General features: G+C 38.6%; 1 protein-coding gene across 2 annotated transcripts; it reads right to left on the reverse strand.

Annotated features, from left to right (window-relative positions):
• Positions 1 to 3,163: 3,163 nt before the first annotated feature.
• Positions 3,164 to 25,045, reverse strand: cpt1ab (carnitine palmitoyltransferase 1Ab (liver)). 2 transcript variants are annotated; one of them, XM_085359059.1, is made up of 19 exons: positions 24,918 to 25,045; positions 18,676 to 18,840; positions 18,098 to 18,240; positions 16,790 to 16,961; positions 16,199 to 16,300; positions 15,639 to 15,776; positions 15,445 to 15,522; positions 13,305 to 13,412; positions 12,061 to 12,145; positions 9,804 to 9,999; positions 8,967 to 9,155; positions 8,763 to 8,868; positions 6,964 to 7,077; positions 6,569 to 6,733; positions 5,933 to 6,064; positions 5,649 to 5,801; positions 5,377 to 5,490; positions 5,099 to 5,191; positions 3,164 to 4,995 (listed from the first exon to the last, which is right to left on the reverse strand). In XM_085359059.1, exons 2-19 carry the CDS (start codon positions 18,814 to 18,816, stop codon positions 4,909 to 4,911), a joined length of 2,316 nt encoding a protein of 771 aa, XP_085215185.1. In that variant the 5' UTR covers positions 18,817 to 18,840; positions 24,918 to 25,045; the 3' UTR covers positions 3,164 to 4,908. The 2 variants fall into 2 exon arrangements, with proteins under 2 accessions (XP_085215185.1, XP_085215184.1); XM_085359058.1 differs by lacking the exon at positions 24,918 to 25,045 and adding an exon at positions 21,788 to 21,847.
• Between the last annotated feature and the right edge of the window lie 33 nt (positions 25,046 to 25,078).

A 25,078-nucleotide genomic window follows, 5' to 3' on the forward strand; every position in this document is an offset into this window, starting at 1 on the left:
ACACCATGCCTCAATAGGTCAGGGCTGTTTTGAAACAAAAGATAAAACAACATCATTTTAGGATAGTGGTCAATAGATTGTTTTTTGTTTGTTTACATGCCAGGGATACTGGGGCATGCTTCAAAACCACAATTAAACATAACAATAATAAATATGTAAAATGAACACATTTTTAATTTCAGAATTCAAATGTATTATTTTTAACAAATATCCTTGTCATCTTGCACACATGTAATCTTATGCTAAGCCCTGATATTAACCCTTTACCCTCTTTCTTCTCCCCATGCCAGCAGGTCTATGTCTATATCTGTGAGCAGATACTGACAAATAACATCTGCGCTAATTCCACGTAAACCTAATAAAAGTTATTTATAACCTTGGCGAGTAGGCGGTGGAAGAGATTCTCAGGGGACTCACATTCAGCCCAGCCTCCGCTGAGCTCCGTTTCCTTACCTTCCTCTCTTGCTGCCACTTGGCTGAGCTCCACCTTGGGGCCCCAGTCCCGGCTCCTTTAGTGCAGTTAGACAGGTGCAGCTGAATGGAGACATTCAGAGTCCCTCCAAGCCGGCCACCGAACTCACCATCTCCGTTTACACCCGCACTTTAAACACTCAGATTCATGTGGCACTTTTTAAAGTCTGGGTGCAGTTCTCAGCCAGATTAAAATTCACAAGACGTTTTAGTATGGCTCCATGGTTTGTGAGGTGATGAAGATGCAGTGTTAGAGACTTGAGAAGACTCTCCTCCAAGGGACAGCAGAGGTTACAGAGTTAATTTCTTTGCTAAACCTTAAAGGAACTTTAATATAAAGTTCCTTATTTTCAGTTACTAGACAGTTGTTTCAAGAATTCAAGTTGTGTGTACAATAAATCAATTTCATATATGTTCAATATTGATCCGTCATTCTAAACAGTGGATTTCCCACCGTCAGTTCCAGTTTAATGCTAATTCACAGAACAATAGTACAGATCCTGCCAGAAATCCTGTGGTCAAAGACATCCACCCTTAAACTAACATTTAGCAGGAGGTCCAATTATTATATTTTTCCTTGGTCAGTGAATCAACATTTAACATTCAACCCAATTAGTTTGGGGCATAACCAAGCCTTATGTAAGTTGTTGAGCAGTGCAGGAAAAACAAATTGTCCTGCCAAAAACCCAAATCATGAATGACACGAATGATCTACATACGGTAGCAGCAATTAGAACAATGTTATTCTCTACTGTTAACAACTGCCAGTGATTACCGCCAGACAAAATGGAATCATCTCTACCCCTGCATGCATAAATAGCTTATAAAACAGGATAGGCAACGCTGGCTCCCCTCTTTTCTTTGAGGGTGTTTTGGCGCAAGTGGCACATGGTGACAAGCAGAGGCCACAGATCTTTCTCAAAGTCTACTTTTAGAAAGTGCAAGTCAAGGTTTTAGGTGTCAGTGTCTGTTCCCGAGTGAATGGCTTTTCCATCTTGCCAATTAGGTAAGCCAGCGGTTAAAGCTTCATGGTTTTGTAATTGATTGAGTGAGGGTCTTGTATTTTGAGCAGAGAAGAAAGTCCTTCTTTCATTTGTTAGAATACTAATCAGATGTTCCTTTATGCACAGGAAGTCTGCACAGACTTTATGCTTTTAAAAAACACTTTTGAAAAAGACAAAGAAGTGGCTTTGAAAGCGAAATCTTTTTTTTTTTTAAGGCAGGTGCACAGAGAAAGAAAACCGTCATGTGTAATGCCTTCTTGCCTGCCCCTCTTTGGAAATCTGTCACCATGCAATGCCTTTAACTGTCTTCAATTTAATTTAGGTTAATTGTTGAATGCACCCTGAACAGCCTTAGTGGAGGGACTTATTAATACCCTCAGAGACGGAACTGATTCCTGGGTGCCATCCACTTGAGCTCAACCACCTGTCCAGATGGCAGGCTAATGCCATCACCCAGCTTCCTTTTTATTAAGTAAACACTAAGCTAAGGAAGGAAAGATCTCATTTTCACACCAGACCAGTTTCAAGAGGTTTACAAATTGTCAGAACTAAGAAAAGCTGATGAACATAGCTATGACCTTTAGATGCAGATGGGGGTGAGACGGTTGCAGTTAAAGTAAAATGCAAACAAGGGATAAACAATCGTCATGGTGCAAAGTACATGACCTTTGGGCTTAGGGGGATTTTGAAATAGGTTACAAATATATCACTTTAGGAACACATACACTTTTATGACTTTATTTATCCATGGTCGCTGGAGGATAAAACACAATAACTTTTGGAAATCCCTGAATATGATAACTATTTTTTAATTAGTAGTAGTAGCTTTGATGCACTGCTCTTTCTGTGACCGGTTTCCTCGTTCCAGCAACTTCCAGGAACCGACCTCACCAACCAGCTGAGGAATACACATTTTTCCTGCACTACTAGTGGTGTATGATGTCCAGTATAGAAGACAAGTAAGTAAAACCTTTATGAATGTGTACAGGGTTTACCTCAAAGTACTGCTATGTTTTAGTGCTGTCTAATGGGAGAATTAAAACATTAGCGCTGTTACAGTAATAACAGTAAATATTGATACACTGTATCAAATATGCTCAGAATTTTAATATAGAAATTTAAAAATATAGAAAGTATTTTTCCCACCTGAGTGGGGGAAAAAAAAAAATACTTGCTAAAAATTGGCCTACATTTGAATGTGCTTTTCAATTCGATTTACTGTGATCATGCAGTAAACATTCTTTAGATAAGATGCTTTGTGCCACACTAAGCCTCTAGATTCATTAGTTTCATTAATAAGTAGTACTGGAACAGGTATACTGAATAAAGTGACCCGTGACCGTATGTAGCTGAGTAAATTACACACAACTTCAGAGAGCAACCAACAATAGCACTCACACTACAAAAAGACTAAATACTGAAATAAAAGCTAAACTAAAATGAGCAAATCTACTCCAAAAACTCCTTAAAGCTAAATTATGCTGAGGAATAAATACACAAAGATTATTAGTCTTTATTTTACTTGATTCTAAAAACTGATGCCATGTCTTTGGCCATAAATCGAACAATTCCAATGACTGTTTCGCAGCCTCCACAGTGGCTGTGTGGTGAGTAAAATGCTTTTCTTTGGAGAGATATGTATTAAGCGTAATAAGCAAAAAGGGACACCTCAGAGGTGATGCAGCCATCTGACATTTACTTTATTGTTCAAACATAATTTGGTATATCAGCTGCTTGTCTTTTAACAATTCTTTAAATTAAAGGCAAACATATACAGCTTCATCTTCAAAAACATGCAGCAGTGTAAACATGAGGTCTAGATAAAACTAGTCTGGGATAACAAAACTGTCATGACAAAAGAAAAGGAAGCATTTTGTCCATGTTTTTTCTTAAACCAGCAAAACCTTAACTTAGGGGTCATCATTTGTGACGATCCGCTGTCAAATAACCAAGATGTGTTAAAATACAGAAGCTAAAACCTGAAAAAATAAATATGATGGACTGACAACATATACATTATTTAAAAAATGCATTCCTATACATGACTAGAAACATGCATTTCTTAAAAAATAGCTGAAGAGAAGAAATGATATCCAACTTTACTGATAAGACCAAAAAACCGACCATGTGATTTTCTTGACTTAAAAACAACAGCTGCAACACTGCTTTGATATAACCAACAATCCGATTGCTCATAAAAGTTTACAGAATTTTTTTTGAGGTGACAAAAGGCTGTACGGGTAGTCTGGAGTTCCTAGGTTTGAACGATAGGGTCAGAGATGGAGTGCGCAACAGAGCTAAAGTACAGTTAATTGGCGATTTCCCCCCCTCAACCCCTCACAAAAGAAGTAAAGTCACTGTTGACCTCACGCTGTCAGATTCAATCCAGACGCACACCTCCCTGTCTTACGAACTCTCACTTCAACAGCAAACTTCACGCTATGCTATCTACCATCTCACTGGAATCACATTGGCATTGTACTGCATTTCAACGTCTAGTGTTGCACATTTACATGTTAGCAAAAGCACTCGTTTTCAGTGTTGTAGCCAGCACCCTAGGACACTAGGCCAAGTTAGCAAAACCTGAGTATGAAAACAACGAACAAGAAAAAATCATGTGCCTTTGTCGCCACTTAATAAGAGTCATAGACGCCAAACCTGAACAAAAACACTGGCTGTGCACTTGGAATAAGAAAAGACAGTAGCAACGTGTTGATATTCAACATTACAGTGATGTAAGGCTCGCTACTCTGATCCAAGCTGAATGTTTATAACTTTTGCAATCACAGACACCTTACTTTACTCCTGTCTGTGTGAAATTACTGGGTATAGCTGCTAAACGTTCAGAATCATCCTCTCTTTAAACCTCACTTTATGAAATAATGGAGAGCACACACAGCATGCAAATTTAATGAAATTCAACATCAAGTTTGCTGCTTTGGTCAGTGCTTCAGGAGCTGCAACTGCAAGACATTAAAGAAACTTAAGGACAAAGCTAACGCATTGGATGGGAACAGAAATAAAGATATTGCACCATCATGCAACTTAAAATGCAATTCAAGTATTTGATGATGCCACTGAACAAGCCTTTAGCTGAAATATGTTAATGCAGATTTGATCTCAGACGCCCTTTCTGCCCTTTTTACATTAGTGGGTCAGTAAGGCACCGGTATGTACAGTCTTGTGAAAAAAAACCAAAACCAACTTTGATCTGTGCATTACCTGTACCCAACACCACCGGTTACTCGCTACGCCTAAATATACAGCTTACATAAGTGCCTTGCAAACGTATTAACGATAATGCTTCCTTTCAATCATCCTTATTTTTGTAACATCAATTAACATAAATATAACCTCTAAACCAACAAGTGACTCTATACAACCTTTTTTTGAATATATGTTACTCATAGCCTTCCACCAGCAAAGACAGCCATCACTTGGAAGCTTTGTTGTTGAGCTCAAAGAGACCCAGGATGTCCAGCATGGCCTGTCTGATGTTGGTCCCAAAACGATGCGAGTCCTAAAAAAACAAAAGAAGAAAGAAATGCAGAAGATTCCAGTAAGCTTTTTCATTTAAAATGGCCATTAAAGAAGAAAAAAAAATGGAAAATTAGTGAACTTACAGTTTCTGGGCTTGAGTGTTTGCTGGAGATGTGGAAGTTGATGTGGTTCTCACCAAGAATGATGTAGGAGATGCCATAACCATCATCAGCCACCTTGTGGGCAAAGAAAGCGAGAGAGTAGACTCTGAGCTTATCCCATACACAGTAATACATTTTTATTGCTTTAATATTTCAACTTTTTTTCTAATTTAAGGATTATACAACCTTATGTGTTTTGTTGCAGGAAAACTAACACAAACAGCTGTTAAAGACACTGTGAAAGCTGATGGACAACTTACTGGACCAAAACCACCTCCAGAGGACACATATTCTGGGTGTCTGACCAGATCGAACAGCTCAACCTGCTGCAGAGGAGTCTGGCTGGTGGACAGCTTCCATGGCTCAGACAGGACCTAAATGTAAAGATTTATGAAATCCACAGATTAAGACACATTATTGTATTGGTCGTTCGCTCGTAACTTTTTTCTATGTATGAAAAAGTTTATAAGAGCAATTATGGGCATTATTCGAGTACCTGTAACACACAAAACTTGTGAAAAGAAGCTCATACCTCCTTCAGGAAGGGTGAATCCTCTCCGAGGTATTTGGAAACCACATAGAGGCAGAAAAGGTGGCGATCGATGCCCTGTCCTGTCATTGCCAAACGGTACAAGCTTTGGTGTTTTTCTGCCGCCAGCTTGAGCAACCTGAGACGCTCTTCTCTCTGTAGAAAGAAATACGAAAGGAATAGAAGTGAAATATGACAAATAGTTTAATAACACAATAACAATAATAAAGTGAAAAAACAATAAGTAAAAAAAATCGGTAGCACATAAATGAAAGGAGGGGACTTACTGTCTCATCTCCGACCATGGCACGAACAAAGGCACAAGTCTCCACGGTGCAGGAGCGCACCGTTTCTGTTCGACCTTCCCTGAACATACGAGTCATGGAGGCTTCATAAGTCAGGCAAAACTTCCCTTTGTCCTGTTGAGAGAGTAGAATTACATTTAATTAAATCACGATTAAAAAGAGAAAACATTTTATGTAAATATATTTTTTTATGCATTAACAGTAGAAATGATTACAAAGGCCTGTGGCTTTTAGGAGGTTTATGTATTATTATTAGCTATTAATTAAAATGGTGTGACAAATTAAGAAACATACCACAACTAACGTGCAACACCAATGTTTTGTGTCATATTATTAATTAAAGTGCAACATGAATAATTAAAAATAAAAGTTTTAATTCGCTATTAAATCCACTAAACACTGCTTGACTGCCTACAAATCTATGCTGGCCAGCTAGTTGTGACTGCCCTCTGCTGGAACTTAATTTAATTGCATGCGGCTGGAAAGCGCTGGCTTCTGAGAAGTTACATCTACACTTTTAAATATGAGATTGATTTTATAATATATATATATATAAAAAAACTTATTTCAGATAAGGATATGAACAGGAAAAAAAAATGGTAGGATGCGGGAACTTACTCTGTAATGGGCCAGCTGCAGGGCAATCTGGATGAAGGCATCAGGACTGGTGCGGCATTTCTTAATCAGCCCCTTTCCAAAGTCAGTGAAGGGGATAATGTGACAGTCCACGTCATCTGCCAGAGCTTTGGCTACTGTCAAAGAACTCTCGATGGCCTCCTGGCACTAGAGGAATAAATATCTATTTATATATATGCATTTTATGAAGAAACGTCAAGATGATTAAATTATTAGATTAGTTTTAGAAGCGATTTAAATCCAAAAAATAACATCCAATAAACAAACATCTATATAGTTAATTACATCCACTCTGGTGTACTTAGCTTATGCTTCCACAAGAGGGAATCCAAGTTCTGCTAATATAAAATTATGGTGTAAAGTAAAAGATTTTCTACCTCAGCAGGGATGGTCCACTGCAGCCTTTGAGGGCCGGGCAGGTTAGGATGGGGCTTCCCAACACAGTGACCATCTTCAGTGTATCCCAGCTTTGGATCCATGGAAAGTACATGCTGCAAGAGAGTCAACACTTTAACTCATCTCACTCAAAAGTTTCTGCTGTTTTTCTTGCAATGTCTTCTTGCAATTTTGCTTCTGTACACCACCACGTACACTAATTTTAAATTAAAAATCCTTTTTAACACTTGGATTAAAAAAAAAAAAAATCAGTAAATAACTGAATGAGTTACTGAGTCACTTAAGATGCTGTGTTAGGCATTTACTGCAGCAGTAACCTTCAGATGCGGCTTGCATGCTTAAAAGCACGCTCTATTAAGTTGAGATCTACGGCCTGAGATCTACGGTAGTTCACTTCTTGCAGGGTATATTGCCATGGTAACTTATGCTGTGAACTGTTCCAGACCAGCAGGTATGAAATCACCACCTACTGAACAATTTTCTCCAGAAAATAGCGTCACCATTCCTAGAAGTCTCTTGGACAGTGCGGGGAGTGTAGGAGGGTCTAAAGTGTTTCAGTAGTGTCTAAAGTCTGTTTCCCTGATGAGCATCAGTAATAAATTCAGAAGCAGCTTTGTTGGCCACAGTTTTGCAATAGTAATTTGTTTTTCTATAACATATGATCCTAAAAAGGGACATATCAAATTTGCATGTAAACTAAGCCTATGTTTGAATTTTGTTTTCATATTCAAACTTTACTGCCAAACGTCACTGCAGTCTGCAGAGACTCCGTCATCTGGAAGCACTTATTCTTTTATTCACAGCATGTTTAAGTGTGATATAGATTCTCTGCTGGGGATATATATTATATATATGCAGCTTGTGAAGTCTTAATAAAACTTCTGAACAAAGCACAAACTGTGCGTCACATTGTCACAGGAATGTCCATGCATTAATCTGTTGATTTAGAAAATGTTCTTCTGCTTCATTCTAATCTGCTGCCAAGTCTCTTTTACACTACTGGAATTGCAGCTATTGTAGTAAGTTTGTAGGTGACACTCATAGGGATCATTTTCTGTAGAAGAATAATCATATGATGACTCTTAGATTGGTTAGATGCTGCCAGCAGCACCACAAGCTGATAACCAGCTTCATGTGAATGCTTATCCTGATTGCCAAGGCTTAGAGTAAGTGAATCCAGATAACAGAAAGGTATCCTGGGCATGCTGAATTCAGCAGTCAGGTAACCCTGTTCCACTGGCTGCCATACATGTCCATCATAACCTGTTTCTCTCTTTCTCCATACTTCCCATTCTTCCCATCATTCTGGTACAAGTTAAGCTCGGTTTCATCTGTCTACATTTTTTTTCCAGAAATGTGCAGGTCCTTTAGATGTTTTATGACGTACAAGTATAACTTGACCTTGTTCTTAAGTATAACAAGTGCACTTTTTGCAAATCCTCTGCATTTACCTTCATGAAGGCATCTTTAGATGGTAGATTTTAACAATTTTAACAATAACACGTCTACCTCCTGACTTGGCTGTACTGGTTGTCTTTAGTAGTCGTCCAGGTGTTTTGGTGTTGCTCACCAGTAAATTACTCATTTACTAAGACATGAATGCATCAGACTGTTGGTTTGGTTACTTTTAAAGTTTTTGCTCTGATTCTTTTGATCTGTAGTGGTGCAGAGTTAAAATGACAAAACTTGTGCCTAAATATTTACGGCTTTAACTATATAATATTTCTTGTGATATTACGAGATACCGTATTTACTTTTTTCCACAAAACCAGTGACTTACCTCCCACAGATGGCCAACAATCGGAGCATCTGCCCAGGAATGCTCTGCATTCAGTCCCATCGTACCATTCTTGTAAACTATCACATTAAAGGACTTATCAAACCACCTGAAGGGTTACAAAATATTATTAGGTTAATTTGCAAACAGGTTAATGCCACAAACCTACTGAAAATTGGCCATAAAATCTATAAAGTTTATCTCCACCTGTCGTAGCATTTTCCATGGAGCAGGGACTTGGCATAAATGTCCAGAGACTTGACTGGGTTTTTTGCATCGTAGCGCTGCTCTGTATCATCGAGGGTGAGGAAGAAGGCTGCCTTTTCTACAGCATCCAGAGACTGCTTGTTCTTTCCACGGCTGAAGAACATCTCACGGGCCTTTGCCCACGGTGTCCTAACAAGGTAAAAACAAAAAATATGTTCAAAAAGTAAAGCATAGACATAACTGCATGAGTGTAAAATATGTTCTTTTAATCTTTCTAACAGAAAGCATATAAAAGCTGGAGCTAAGTGTCATTTTACATAAATACGCGTACATTTTTCTTTGTCAGTATGAGAAAACTGTGAGCCGTCAATACCACACTCTTTATTACTCCGTAAAAATGTATTTTACTAAGCTTTTAGAAAATGCTTGTGAAATCGCTTTTAATTAAATTGCTTTTTAATTACAGCTGCACTTCAAACAAAACAAGTTAGTGGTTAATCTTGTTGCCATGCTTGAAATATGATACATGCCCAGGCCCATATTATTAGCCTATTTTAACATGACTTTGATGTCTCTTTGATTTCAGGTTTATTTTCTTTATTTCAAATAGCAATTTGCAATCACATTTTTAATTTCTTAAAATATATCTTTCAAAATAAAGTTTAAGTTCTACCAGGAGTTTTTGAAGAATACCAAACTCACTGATTCAGCCTATGACCACTGTAAATGTCCACGCATTGCCTACATTGCTGTACTTCCTGTCATGCTACAGATTAAAAAGTAAAATTGTGTGGCCTCATCAATCCTGGCTCCAGCTTATTCTGCAATGATACCCACCTATCCCCTGCAGTGAGTGCTGCTAGTCTCTCCTCTCCTGGCAAGGGCTCCGACTTGTCTGCCAAGATCCTCTCCATCTGCTGCTCGATCTCCCGTGGCAACAGCAGCCGGCCATCATAAAACATCCACACCTTGAAGTAACGTCCCTTATGGTACACAACTATGTGTTTGCTCTCATTCACGTGCTGAAGGGTGTCTAGTGGAGAAAGAACAATGACAGGAAGAGAGAAAACAGGAAAACAAGAAAGACAGATGAAGAAAATCTGTGGTTGTGGGGGAGAAGGGTATATTTATATTTGTACATGTGTTGTGTTTTTTCTTTTTAAATAAAAGAACTTGCATACCACACATCATGTGGGTGACTTGTGTGTATAATCAGAAATGCATGTTGTTTAATGCCAACATCTTTGTGAAAAAGGAGAAATAACTATAGAAATATCAAATATCAAGTGGATGTTGCATTATTTTATTTCTGGTAGCAATACAGATGTTAGTGAACAGTAATTTGCCCCAGAAGTAAAAAGATGTGATATCCAGTTTTCTTTTAAAAGAAAAACATAATTCATTTACACAATACAAAAACTAAGGCGGGTTGAAATGAGGAGTGCAGCAAGTGGGATGAAAAAGGGAAGGACTGGGAACAAGAATGTAGTTGGGAACACAATGCTTGTTTGAACAACAATGTGAACAAATGTGGGAAGCCAGTTTCAAAGCTTTACTTGCATAATCTCATTGCTACTGTGTTATTTTACTACAAATTTGGAGCTTGAGCACTCAAACAAGCAATGTACTTGGTACTGGTAGGATAAAGGGAAACAAATACTTACACCAAGAACAAGCCAAATAATAATATTTAGCCTACTGTAGTTTCTTATAGTAAGGACCTCCATCAGTATGAGTATTCTGGGCCCAGTATACCACAGGGCTGAATTGGAAAGCCGTTCTAATCACTGCAGCAACTCAGATCTTTCTGCTTACAAAGACACTGAATACAACTTATTTTATTAAATTTATTTTTAAAAGCACACTACATTTTTCTATTTTTTAAATGCCTTCAGTCTAAAAAGGTAGCGTTAAATACCTTCTGCTGGGTCCCATGTGGCTGCTAAGCAACACAATTTATTATTATTGTACATTTATTATTGTCTTGGCCTCGAGTCTTTCAGGTTTGAGTTTTTAAACTTAACTGCTCGTAATCTTGATTAGAGGATTTTTACCTCTTCTAAGAAGCTTATATTTTTTGTAGTAGTTGCGTGCACGTCATTGTGCCTGTAAACACGGCACCTCAAAAAGTTTGGAATGAATCAAAGTAAACACTTGCTGATTTTCACTGCTTTACTTTACTTCTTAAATTACGTTTAAAAAGAATAATTTTATGTATTACAGAAATTCAATCTACAAGGCCAGAACAATGTAATCTGATCCATTTTTTTATAAAGTTTCCAATTAAGTCATTTTAAAAACAGGTAAAGTCATGTACTTTAAAACAAATGAATACATCCCACTGTTTTTGACAGCATTGTTTTAGTTAATTGCAGTTTGCAGGATTTTTTATTAATGTATAGCTCTCTTTGGGTCCTGACACAGCAAAAAAAAACAGTTATTTTCATATTTATTTTCTAACTGCACTGTCATGAATTTTAACATTTAACATGCAAACTAAGAGTAGACTCTGAGATGTAGCTCTTGTGTCTTTTTGCACTTTCTATGACCATTGCACGTTCTTATCTTGGGGTTAATTTGCTGAGGCATCCCTTCTTGGGAAGACTGTGAGACTGTGTTAACACACAGCAGAATATTCCAGACCAGCAAGCAGAAAGAAAACAACAAGTTCTAAATTTATACAGGTGATCACACTTGTTAATGACAAATTAATCACATTTGATTAACTGCACCTGTCTACTACTAACTCCTTTAATTCCTATGGCAGCAGTAACAGTGTACTTAATGTTTTCCAGGACTGTGAAAACATTATTCTTATAATTCTTTCGTAAACTGTGTATTATAGTAAATACATATTCTGCATATTTTATTTGCATGAAAAATATACTTCTTTTATTTATTTATCTAAGACTGTTTGTCTTCTAAAACTTATGAACTATATTTCAGTGACATGCAAATTAGTCCTAGAATGTGCACACAGCAGCACACATGCATTATCAATTCATAGAGGTCAGACTTCCAACTCAAACTGATGGACAAATGTCCTGAGGAAAAGTACAGTTGGAGTAGAGGAGGCGCCAGCTAAAGACTCTACCTGTTTCTACACCTGGGACACGAGTCGTGTTGAACATATGCTCGTATTGGGCTGAGCACATGGGAATAGTGTGTAGGAGCATGAGCTGAAAAGCAAAAGGGGAGAGTCAAACACAAAGAGATGACAAACTAATTTACTAAAATCCCAGAGAGAGCCGCAGCAGACACACACCTACATGACCAGGAGACTGGGAGTGATGAGGATTGGTTTGATAAGCAAGGTTTCCAGGGAAAGAGACATGAGCGGAGTCCAGAAACCAGTGGCTTACTATCTCAAATACACCAGCAAAGCCCTGATGCAACAGTATTTTTTAAGAGAAATTTGAAAGCTTTTAGAATATTGTGACATAATGTATCACCTAAACAAATGTGAACATTCCTATGTATTAAAGCCAATAACAGCACAGGGCTGTGCTGATGAGAACGAGTATAGTAATCAGGGTTTCCAAAGGCTATTGCAATGAACATGACCAGGGTCACAGGGGAGAGGGGGGAGAGGGCACGATGGAGACGTGCCCTCCTCTTACCTGTCTCCACACCGGGGATGCGGGAGGTGTTAAACATTCTCTCCCACTGAGCTGAACACAGAGGAACCTTGTTCGCCAGCAAGTATATCTAACGCAGCGTCCGGCACAAAACAGTAAAACAGAGACAATCGAGTGTGAGTCTGTAACAGAGCTAGCTCATGCAATGGTCTTTGCATAAATGCATACAGTTGGATTTGGTGAAAGGTAAGTGGGCATTTTCACAACATATTTTGCTATTGTGCAAGTGTAAGAATTTGCACTTAGGCATCATGCAGCTTGGTGAAGGCAAGGGGCTGACGGGGATGCAGGAATAAATGGCACTGGGGTGGGTTAGTTTCTTTACTAAGCTTTTAGAAAATGCCTGTGATATTGCATTGTTGGTAATTACAACTGCACTTCAAACAAGCAAGCAGAAAGCACAGTGCATGGTTAGTTACGGTGAGCTGAGGGTGACAGAGTATAAATATAATAATTCGTGAGACTGTGGATAACAAACTTACATCAAAGCACACAAGAAATGGTCGTTAAAAGATAAGCAGCTTTTCATTGTAAACTTAAAAGGAAAACACACTGAGATAATACCTATTAATCAGTAAAGTATGAGTTAAATATTTACATGGAGCCAGTGTGAATGAGTAGGAAATTTATATTACAACTATGTACGCTTCACATAGTTCAACAAATCATTAAATGTCAAACAGAGGAGCTCTGTACTCACAGGTTTGATCTGAGCTCTGTCCAGTTTTCTCCTGTACAGCATGATAGAATGAATGGCGTTACCTGCCCTGGCAGCCTGGACGGAGGTCGGGAACACGTACAGGAAATCCTGGAGAAACAGAGATGATCAATAAGAAGTTCTCACATCTTCCTACAGCTTGTGAGGCAACAGAAACATAATAACTACCACTTAAGCTGCACATTTAACCTGTGCATTAAAAAAAGTCAGATTGTTGCTTTGTTTTAACTGAATCTTTGTTCATCGTTGGTAAACACAAATGTGTGACCAGTTTTGAAGGTGCACTCAATGTGGAGTGAGGTGTGTACCGTAGTGCAGTGAATCCTGTGCTAAATTCTTGGCATTGTTATTGTTGTAGTTCCACCGATAGATCACACTAAGCAAGTTGCCAACGTCTTATCTAAAGCTGTGCACTTGTACTTTTGATAGCTGATTAATTTATTGAGTAATATGTTGTTCTAAATATTACAACAATACCATAAACATTTGCAGCTCTGTTTTGTTTTAACCTGTTGTAGCACCATTAGTCTTTCAAATATGTAAGCCTAAAGACTGAGATGGTTCATCTGGGAACAGGGACAGTATAGAAACTCCTTCCTTCTTGCTCTCTTACTCACAAGAGAATAATCTACACATCTGACAATTTTTTTTCACTAGATGCCTTTCGTTTCCAACACTTTCAGCAATTTGCGCTTCGACTTGTCTCAAACCACAGACTTTTCGAGATGTTAGCCGAATGTGTTATCCACTAAACTATACATCTGGCAGCACGTGTGGTTTTAATTTTTGGACACACTGGAGTTGTGACTTAATTAAGAGGATGAGTTGTTTACTATGTCAGATGATGAGAAAATGTGTCTTTTATGTCAATTTACACTTTGCTTATTCATACTGTATTGTCTTAAAAAAGAAAATCCAAAGAAAATGATCTTAGGTGTGATCTAGATTGTACAACTCAGTCTGCAAATTGGTCTTTGAACTTGAAGTCTGCAGCTAGCTTAAATCAAACCTCAGATAATGTGTTGTTCTTACAACAGGTAAAAGCTAGAATTGATACAAATGCAATCTGGCCTTTGATTCATTGTAGTTATTTTGGTCAAAGACAATTTGCATAGAGTATAAAGAGGGTTTGTAAGCAAGAGCATGGATCCATTTTTGTTCCGGTTTTAGTGACAGATTTACGATTAACAACTGCACACAACTGACACATTTGCAGTGTCCTGACTTTGTCACTGATCCAGGTAAAAAAAATGGGAGGTTTAGATTTATGCAGACACTGCGGCCAGTCAACCCATCCACAAAGTACAGATGCTGTAATTAGGTGATTGGCTGCCAGGATTCTGAAGACTTGACGTCTTTAACTCCAAGACTACAAGACTTCAGCTATAACTTGCCCTGAGAAATTATAATAAAGTATATTATTACTCGTGGACACACGAGGGTTAATGTTGCAGAATGCATATCATTAGGGTACATAGAAAGATTTCAAGTTATTAAACTCTAAGTTACAAATTAGATTATGTGTGTAGCACAGAAATACTCTCATTCAAAAGCCAAATATGAAAATCGAAGTTAAAGGAAGACAGTTGAGTTACATTTTAGACAGTTCACACGTAGAAACAAACTGAAAGTGTCCGTTCCATTCATTCAAAATCATAAACTCAGAGGTCGTAGTTTTTTGTTATTTGTGCTGTTCTTATCCAGTATATATATAGTAGCAATAAATAAATTAGTCTCAAATGTTGAGTTTCGTTTTGCAGATAGTGCCGTGAAGCTGCTCGAGTGTTTGCGTTACAGTTTTTTTTCTTTTACAACATTGTGTAACAAGTATGTCACAAGATAACTGCTGATTACTCTGCAAAACTTAAAGATCACACACAAAGAGTTAATAATTAAAAGGCTAAAAGGGTTTGTATGCAATTCACAACCATCCACGCTTTTGGGGGTCAAAGTGGTGATAAACGGGTCACGTTAAAATGAAAACTGCTCAAATTGGAGCTTTTGGGATTTAGCCAGGTGTCAGGGAAAAAAATAAAAACCCACACACAAAATGCCTTCAAACACTCAGACCATCATGAGGAGACTACCTCACTATTACCTAACGGAGGTGGAGTTGCCTTACCATGGCATAATAGTTACTGTTCACCATGATAGGTCCACGGCCTCTCAGGTAAATATACTCTTCCCACCAGTCACTGACCTGTGACAGGCAGAGAGAAGGGGGGGAACAAACAGAAGTTTTCAATGCATTGCTTTTCAGGGTAAGACTGACCTAAGAATCATGACAGTGTGAAAAGTCAGAGAAGAGGAACTCACATAGTTGGACGCCCACCAGGACTTGAGTTTAAGGTACCACTGCAGCCTCGGACCCAGATTCTTCTCAAAGTCTTGAGTCAGGCCTTTCATTCGTTCAAACTGCTGATCATCCATCAGTGGGCGCACTGACTCCAAGTACTGAAAACACCAGAAAAATCAAGGTAAGAAAGAGTGAAGCAAAGAGTATCTGACTTAACAAAGAGCACAAAGGGCAGGGAAAAAAAAAGGAGCACACAGTGTCTTCTCAGACAGACAATCACAGGCAAGAAGATCACTTTCCAGTCACTGCCCTGCACCACAGAGTCAAAGCCTGAGGGAATGTGTAAATGAATTTAAATCAGTACCTTTAAGGCTTTTTTGTTTACATGCAGTTCCAGTATATTGCATGTTTGGTTTTTTTTTTTTTTTTGGGGGGGGGGGGGGGTAATCTTAACTGGTATCCTCAATGAAAACCTAGAAGTTTTTTGCTCTTCAAAATGCAACTTTGGTGCCAGTCCAAAGCCTAGCACCTTTATCAGCATGATCATCAATGTAGATAAAAACACCAGATAAGAAATTACCCTTTTGCAGGTGTCCTTGATAGAAGGAACAGGTAGTCGTGGCAGAGAGTTCTGGAAACTGTACAGCATTGGTTTCCGGCCAGAGAACACCTTCACTAGAACCTGGATAAGCAGAGAGATAAGGCAGTTTGAAGTGATGTTTTGCTTCACCTGGAAACCAGCAAGGTACGAGGCAAAGTCCAAAGACATAACCAGCAGTAAATAACAAGATGACACAAGTAGCACTTTGAGTATGGCCTCCACAAGATTTGCATTGTATCTCTGCCTGGACCTAATTGTCATAGCAAGTGACTAATTTTTGAACCTTAATAGCATTATAATTTAGCAATAATTACCTGCTGTTTAGAACTCATCTTATAAGTAAAACAAGCACACATGATTATAATAATGTTTAAAATATAGTATAAAACCTCAGCCCTGTTTAATGTAGAACATTTTATTCAGCATATGACCAGTGAAGACACTCACAAGTGCTTAATAACACTGTTGCAAAAACAGCATTGTTTATTCAAGGCAATAAGGTCAATCTCTATGACATTCTACCAATTAGCTCCTCTTCAGTGACTGGAACAATGGAGCACATTATCTCACCATCCAAATGCGACTCGACCAGGACAAGGAGCCATGACGTTCTCCCATCCATCCATGCCATGACAGCAAGGACTTGAGGACAGTCCTCATAATCATTATTATGGTAACCCACAGGCTCGTGCCCACTAGAATTCCTCCGACTATCCTCTGGCTGTCTGTGGACATATATCGGCTGTGGACAGAGAACGAAACAGGAGGAAGGACAATATAATGTTAAAATTTTAACTGCAGAGTGGACACAAATTATGGTTTTGCTTAATAGGGCTTTACAAGACTAAGTATGTTTTTGTAAGTTAGTAATCTAACTGAAGAATAAGTAAAGTGCTATGATGTTCAAAGTCATTGTATAAACAATTAATTATCAACCTTGGCCAAATGAGCAATCTAAGACTGCACTACACTACAACAGCGTAGTGAAAACATGGGGCAATTACTGTCACACAGCTACTTCCTGACTTGGCGATGTCCAAAGTCAGCAAAGACAGACTGACTCATGACTGATAAATGATGTATGTTATTTGCTCTGATAGGAGGACTAAAACATTTTGATGAATTTACTGTCAGCAGTAAAGTCCTAAACCGCTGTTATGTAGTGTAGCCAAGGTTAATGAGGACAGATCTGATCATGCAGTAGATTTTTCTGTATTTGTAACTTAAAGGTTTCAAACATTTTAACACCAACAGGTTGTACTTGTTACTAAAACAAAAAAGAAGGTTCCAGTACTCTTAATATTTCAGACATTCTTCAATAAATTTAAAAAAAAAAAAAAAAAAAAAAAAAAAAAAAAAAACACCATCAAAGAACAGCCGACTTGACTTGAGAGCACTGTGGATAAGAAAAACATTAAAGGCTTTGCGTGTTCAAGACATGGTTGCACAGTATTACTAAACATGATCAACATTGTTGGCAAATTATAAAATCAGTTGTGGCAGGTAGCTGGAAGAAAATGTGTAGCAAACAGACTAGTTTACAGACTCATGTAACACACAGACCTGTATGAAGCATGCGCATTATTGCAAATGTTGTAACATCTTTAAGTATGAGTCAAACACACTCCATTGCCAACGCATTTGGCAAAATACCTGCTTCCAGCCAAACAACACCTAGCTAATTCCCACTGCATTTGTTTACCTGCTTTCTCACTTATCATTGTGCCACTATGTAAAGAAATGCGCATGGTAGTTAGGGTTATACTTAGAAACAATCTACTTTAGAAAACACTAATAAAAGTTATTATTTTTTAATAGGAAAAAAAATGTACAAAAAGCCATATAATACCAGGATATCACCTCGTGGGATCAGCTTACCTGATGGGCATATGCTGACCCAGCTTGGTAAACAGCCCCAAAGATGGATCCAGCTGTTTAAATTTATTGTAAGCCATGTAGGACCCAACCACTATGGAGAACCCAGCTGGGCTGCCCGGGTACACACCAGTCATTATCCCATTCTGTGGAAATGTAAGTCAAATTGGGGATTAAAGAGGTCATATAGGGCCAAGGAGATAAAATTAAATTACTTCATAACATGTTATCATGAGTCATGAGGATACATGTGACAAATCATTAATTACATACATGAAACAAAAGAGGAATGTGTGAAAATGCTAGCAGGTCTTTGGGTTTGAGTCATTCACTATGGCGGTGTGTAAACAGATAACTAGGCCAAAGGCTAGGACACAAAGAACGGGCAGGAAGGTTAGTGTCACAGCTGACTGTTTGTGTGAGAGTCTATGACCTTCTAGTGTGAGCAACCTAATAAACAACAAAGAATTACTTGGGATCTTGTAATGTTAAATAGAAAAGAGCTGTAATGTTGTGTGCATAGCCATTACTATACATAAAACCTCTGAACTTTGCTCTTTGGTTATTTTAATGCCTCCCACCTTGAAGCGAACAAATCTTTTCTTCCAGGAGTGGATGCCAGAGAGGTAGACTTGGCGAAGAGCCTCATGAGACAGGTGTAGATCAATGCCTTCAGGGGTGACTGTGAACTGAAAGGCCACCGCCTGGTGCGCTTCTGCCATGGTGGCTACTGATGTACAGGGTCACTGAGGACAGTAAGAGCAAACAGTAATATTAGCAAAGTGAGAGTTTGAATAAAGTTTATGCCAAAGATTTAAGGACCATGTCAATCAACAACTGATCCAAATCTTCATTCTTGTTCCTACAAACTCTTCTTCACACAGCTAAACACAGATAGTAACTTCAAGAGTGGTTACACACTACAAGGTTCAACACAGCGTGTTGATCTCTAGACAAGGCTGTGAATGATTGGTGTAAGCCAAATATCAGAACTATCCCTCAGCTTCTATCAGTGTCTTGAAAGCATTTGTCCAACACTGCCGATTATCTACCATTTTTAGATGTAATCTGTTTATCTGCAGGGAATCAGCCACAGGGTTAAAAGGGTTGCTGCTGGACTTCTAAAACAGTTGAATGCAGTTTCACTGACACCTGCACAGTCACTCACACAATCTAGGTTTAAAGGCAAAACTAGTGCTAGTTTTAAATGTGGAGCAGTTGTGCACAAGCACAAAGCAATCCATCTGTCATGTGAGGAAGCACCGACACAAATATTTTTAAAAACCCACTTCAAAAATAGAAATTGTGACTAAAGCACAAATCATTTTTAATTATTATTATTACTTTTTTGCATTAGAAAGAATTCACAATGGGCACTGCTCTCAGCTTGGTAAGGATCATAAAAAACTGTGTATCCCTTTTAGCAACTGTTGTGATTGGATTAGTGTCCTTCACAAAATGAAAGTCATGTGTATGTTTTTAACTAAACAGGCTCCTGCAAACTGAGATCAGAGGCCACACACAGGTGGGTGACCCCTTACAAATGTCTGAACTCTGAACTGGTTATACTGGTAGTCCAACATAACTGATGTTTGGCATGAGGCCTGTCTTGTTTTAAAACCGTCAACCCTAGTCAAGATATGGCTGCATAAATAAATAAAGTAAATCTTTTCAGCTACCATAATTATCTACCCCACCCATTCGTTTTGGAAAAATTTGAAACTAACTTGTCTCAGTAAAAGGCAACACTGGGAAGTAACCTTGACCAAAGCAATGTCTGGTCTATTGTATTTGAACAAGTGGGTCTTCCAGCTTACTTACTATAAAAGACTCCATTGTAGTTTGTATATTTATGAGGCAACCAAGAAAACAATTAACATGATGCTTTTTTATGAACAAATGAGAACCAGTTGCTAGGGCACTGGATATATATTTTTTATTTAGATTTAATTGTTTCTTGCTACAAACAGAAAGCAACTGAATTAAAAATGCTTTATTGGCTTAGAAGAAACATGAATGAACTTGACAAGCTGTGCACAAATTCTGTTATATTTTAAACATAATTTATAAGACTTCCTCAAATAATTCTTCTAATACACAGATCATCTGCTTTGTCATAAATTTACCATGGAATAAACCTGAAAATGACGAGCATGATTCAGGTTTTACAGATTCAGAAAATTAATGAAGCCCTTATTTCCAAAGAGATGTCTCTCTGCAAAGACCATCTTCTTTTAAAGGATTTCTATCTTTTTTCCTTTTTTTGTTACAGGGTCCACTTTTATTTCATTCAATGAGAGCACTCTGAAAGCAGTACACGTCGCTTCTTCCACTCCTCTGAAGGAACAGCATCCACAGAGCAGCGTTTCAGCAGCCAGTCCCCTCCCCCCAGCTACTTTCCAACATCACATGATCCACCCTGTGCTGCAGAAACTAGGGGAAAGGTCGCAGCACAGCGCCGCTTAGATGCCGCGTAAAACTGGCAACACAGTACTCAAGAATCGTCCTGTGCCACCCAGCACAGTCAAATGTGGTAACAAAGGAGCCACTGAAAACATAGCCTTTGCTGTGGATGTCGTATAACCGGCGATAAACATTTAGGTCTTTGCAACCATTGCAACTAGCCCTTGTCTTTATGCAGTTACTGTACTACTGTCTGCATTATCATTATGGCTGCAAACACCACACTCACCCCATAAAACCAACCGTCATTACCGAACACTTACAGGCTCATAAGCTAGGCCCACATATGCCGGTTACATTTGTAAAATTATATCAAATATCCTCCCACGTGTTCTAAGTGAAATTAGGTCACCAGTGTGTAACCTGGACATAAACACAGTACGTGTTATTTATTTATAATAACAAATAATTAACCCTCCCGGTCCTATAAATTGTGTTTTATTGTAGTTTATGAATGTAAACACGCTCCTACAACAAGGACACCACAAGCCAGCTTTTGCTGACCTTCACAGGTAGGTGACATTTATACCCACACCCTTCACTACATGTGTCCTCTGGTGCAATCAAATAATTTGCTCTCTAAGGTTCACGTCCGCGTTACTCTACATTACAGTTACATGCGTTTTATAATGCGATGGCCACTAAAAGGCCTTTATTTGGACTTTTGCCGACATAAATGTTAGGAACAAGAACATAGGAATCACCAGGGGAGTCTAACATGAGAAGCAATATCAAAAACAAAGAAAGAAAGAAAAGTCATGACAGGTGAAATGTTTATATTCATACAGATATGCAGTAGAGGCCTCTTTGACATGCATTCCCATGACCTGCTGTTAAAATAGCTTTGAGTGCAATGGACCGTTTCAGTGGTTTAGGCAGGATGCTTACATTGAAGTTGATCTCTGGTTTCTGTAGGCCAAGCTGCCACACAGAAAACCTGCAGCTGCGTGAGTGGGTGAGGGAAATGGCCTGAACGCCATGCAAACACCTCACAGCTCCACACACTACGCCGACAAGGTACTGCAACAAATTGACAGTCACGGATTTCACTTGTCTAGCCTGTAATATTTCCCCCCGTAGCGCACGTAGCTCTGCATTTTCCCCAACTAATTCCAAAGGAGCACAGAAGAGAGACGGAGAAAGAAAACAGTGTCATGAGAGGCCGCTACGCACTAAGAAAAAGAAAATACGCACAAAGCTTTGTTGTCAGCGTGGAAGAGCAAAACTTACAGTTGTGAGGAGGAGGATGTGACTCTGGCTGGCTGTCGGCAGGAACTGCTAACGTTTAACACTCCTTATGAATGAGAGCGCAGACTTGTATACACGGACTGCCCATTTTGCTACGTCACATATCTCAATTTTCGGCGGCCTCCGTATATAAAGGTGGTTAAAACAGCGCCCCCCTGAGGACTCCCGCTCTACAGAAACTATGACAGCTGGTAACCTGTGCAAAGACATTACGCTGGAGATGGGATCAGTGACACCATGACCATGCCATAACAGGTGAAATGTGGGCTGTTAAGTAGTGTATGGGGTTGAATATAATGTCATGGTGCAATCCTGTTAGAGCTGATAAGGCTGTTTAATGCTTATTACAGTATGACAGGTGTACAACTGAATTTTATGGCAAAGTTATAAATTATCTTTATATAAAATTGTCAAATTGTAAGATCCGTTGTGGAAGAGCTCTGATTTCAGCTTTTGAATGAGTGTTTGGGGTGCAGAATATGGAATTTGCCCTTGATGGTGAGGTGGGTGGAGTTCTTCATTGTTGATCTTTGAGCTGGTTAGTTTATGATCATCCTCAAAATGAAAATTTGCCCTGGTCATGTAAGCTACTTTTCTTTAAACGTGTCAGGAAATCAAACTCCATTCCTCCATGAAGTTTGTAGGTCAAAGAGGCTCTTTACTCAATATCTCTCAACTAACAATGTTATTCCATTCACTGCTCCACACTGGGAACGCCACTTGTATCTACGAGTTCATTGTTTGTTCTTGGCAAGCTTCAATGCCCCACACTGATATCCAATACATGGAATGAGGAGATAATGTTGGGGAAAGTGTATGTTTGATAGAAATAAACTGCTTTCTTCAGTTCTCAGTGTACTGATAGCTGATAATGAATTTATGTTAAGCCACCCACTGTTTGTATAGGTGACAAGGTGGATGGGTTGTTTTGTTGGATAAAGCATTGGCAGTAGTTGGGGCACTGTCTTAAACAGACTCATTACTGTTGTTCCTGGTGGAAAAGCCATGTCCATCACAGGTTTGAATGTAGCTTCTGCTGCTGAGCTATTTATTCAAACTAAAATATAAAGAGATATGCATCATCAGGTAACAGCAGGAGGTGTGTCTTGATGCTCTGCCACCCTTCTCCTTGTTGGATCAGCCCATTTAGATTTGAAATTTTGATGTCACAGTGAAAAATGTCAAATATCCTTTGTTTTTATTCTACTCAAGTCCAGGAAAATTTTAGTGCATGCTCGTATTTGCTTTGGGCAGTGAGTGCAGCAAAGTTGTTGGTAGAAAGGTAAAGCTGGTGCCCTATATAGTAGGCCTGCACATAGTTAAAAAGGGAAAAAATAAAGAAGAACACCAAGACTAGACTACCAAAAAGCTGCACCATGTTAAAGGGATTATAATCTGTTTTTGTCATTTTTAATTTTTAATTTGTTAGTGTGCTTAGAGTTATTTTACAGTCTAAAGAACTATTTCTGCTTTGACCTCAACTGCATCAGAGTCTGCTTACTGACCAGCTCCGAAGGAAATGAAGCAACTGCAATCTATAATGTTTCTGCCATTGTGTCACAGTTGTTGAAAAGTTTTCTGTCTGGAAGAAATTTGTGTTTTTACTGCTGCCAAACATTGCCATCTCTGACACTTTGTCCAGAGCTCACTATTGCTGAAGTTCTGCTCTGATGTTCCATCAACAAAGGCTTTGTTTTGGTATGCTTCTAATACATGTCAACTGATGTAATCTTGGACTTAACCAGCTGCAAAAGTCATTATAAACCTTTTTTGGGATTCTCTTGGAAACTTCTTTTTACATTTTGCATTTGGGCATCCTGGAATTATTAATTTGTTCTTTCAGATAGCTTAGAAATAAACATTTAAGCATTAAATATAAAAATTCCTCCCTTGAATCATATATCCACAACATTTTTGAGAGGCCATATTGTGAGGCATTGTTTGACCACAGATCTAAATAATTAAATTTCCATCTATTACTTTTCTTATTTATCCTTAACCTCCTAAGACCCAAACTCTTCCACAGCATGCATTTTTAATTTCTCTTTGATATTTGGGCATTTTGGGGCCAATGTAAAAACAAAGAATTACCAGATTTTTTTTTTACCTTATTTTTGTTTTTAAGAAAAATAAGAGCCACATATGAGGATATTCGTTTAGAATTTTGATAGAACAGTAGCAGTATAATGTCCTTGTAAGTGGATATCAGGCCCATGTAGAGCAAAATTGAGTATTTTAGTCTAAATAACCCAAAATGTGATGTCTGCATATGTGGACGCCAGTTCCTAGGAGGTTAAAAAAATAAATCTGGAAGTACCCCTGTCGAAGTACCCTTCAGTATTGGCATTGGATCCATCAAAGTGTGAGTGTTAAATAAAATTGCTTAGTTATTGATAAAAAAAAACACTGTATGAACATGAGTGTGAGACTTGAAGTATAAACCGCTTTGCATGTTCAAATTAAATAGAAAGGCACTATACAAGTGCCAGTCCATTTACTATATACTTGAATATTGAGTTGCAAAGCACAAAGAAATAAGGAACACCACTGAGAAGATTCATGAATGAAGTCAAGAAGAGTTGGTGTGACAGAAGAGGATATGGACAGGGTGAGATGGAGACTGGTGCTGCTTTTTATCACCATAGCAACAATTCCAAAAAAGTGTATCAGCCGAAGGAGGGAAAAAATAAAATCCCTGATCACTGAGCATTTCTTAGAAGATCAAATGTCTGCTTGTCTAAATATGTAAAAACCCAAACCTTATTTATGAGATGCAGCTCAGCTTTCAGTATCACCTGCATAGCTACTGTTTATCCAACAGAGGGCGCAATATGACTTTTTTTGGACAGAGTTTCTCACATTCATTTTCCTAGATCTTTTTAAGTCAAATACTCTACAAACTCTCTAAGAACACCAGTGCGTTAAGATGCATTATTGTTATAGCCTTCCTTAGCGCTTCCATCATTCGTCTCTGACAACTCAGTACGCAAGCTCAGTACGCGAGCTGGGGAGATTTCCGCTCTGAACGCGCAGGACATGAACGCAATATGAGGGAAACGACGCAAGAGCTCCCTTGTTGACATTTTGTATACACTTAAAATCGACAGCCTACCGTGTGTTCGCCTTTACGTTCCTCCGTGCAAACACGAAAAACACGTCCAAACTTTGGATTCACGGAGACGTAAGGATCCCACGGCTGCTCATGCGCGTGCGTCAAACGCTGTCACTGGTGTGGAGCCTGTCAGACAGCTGCAGCCAACTCGCTCGCGGCAT

Source organism: Diplotaxodon limnothrissa, linkage group LG7, assembly GCF_057381915.1.
Source record: "Diplotaxodon limnothrissa isolate DT_005_m linkage group LG7, D_limnothrissa_male_GT1.1, whole genome shotgun sequence".
NCBI lineage: Eukaryota > Metazoa > Chordata > Actinopteri > Cichliformes > Cichlidae > Diplotaxodon > Diplotaxodon limnothrissa.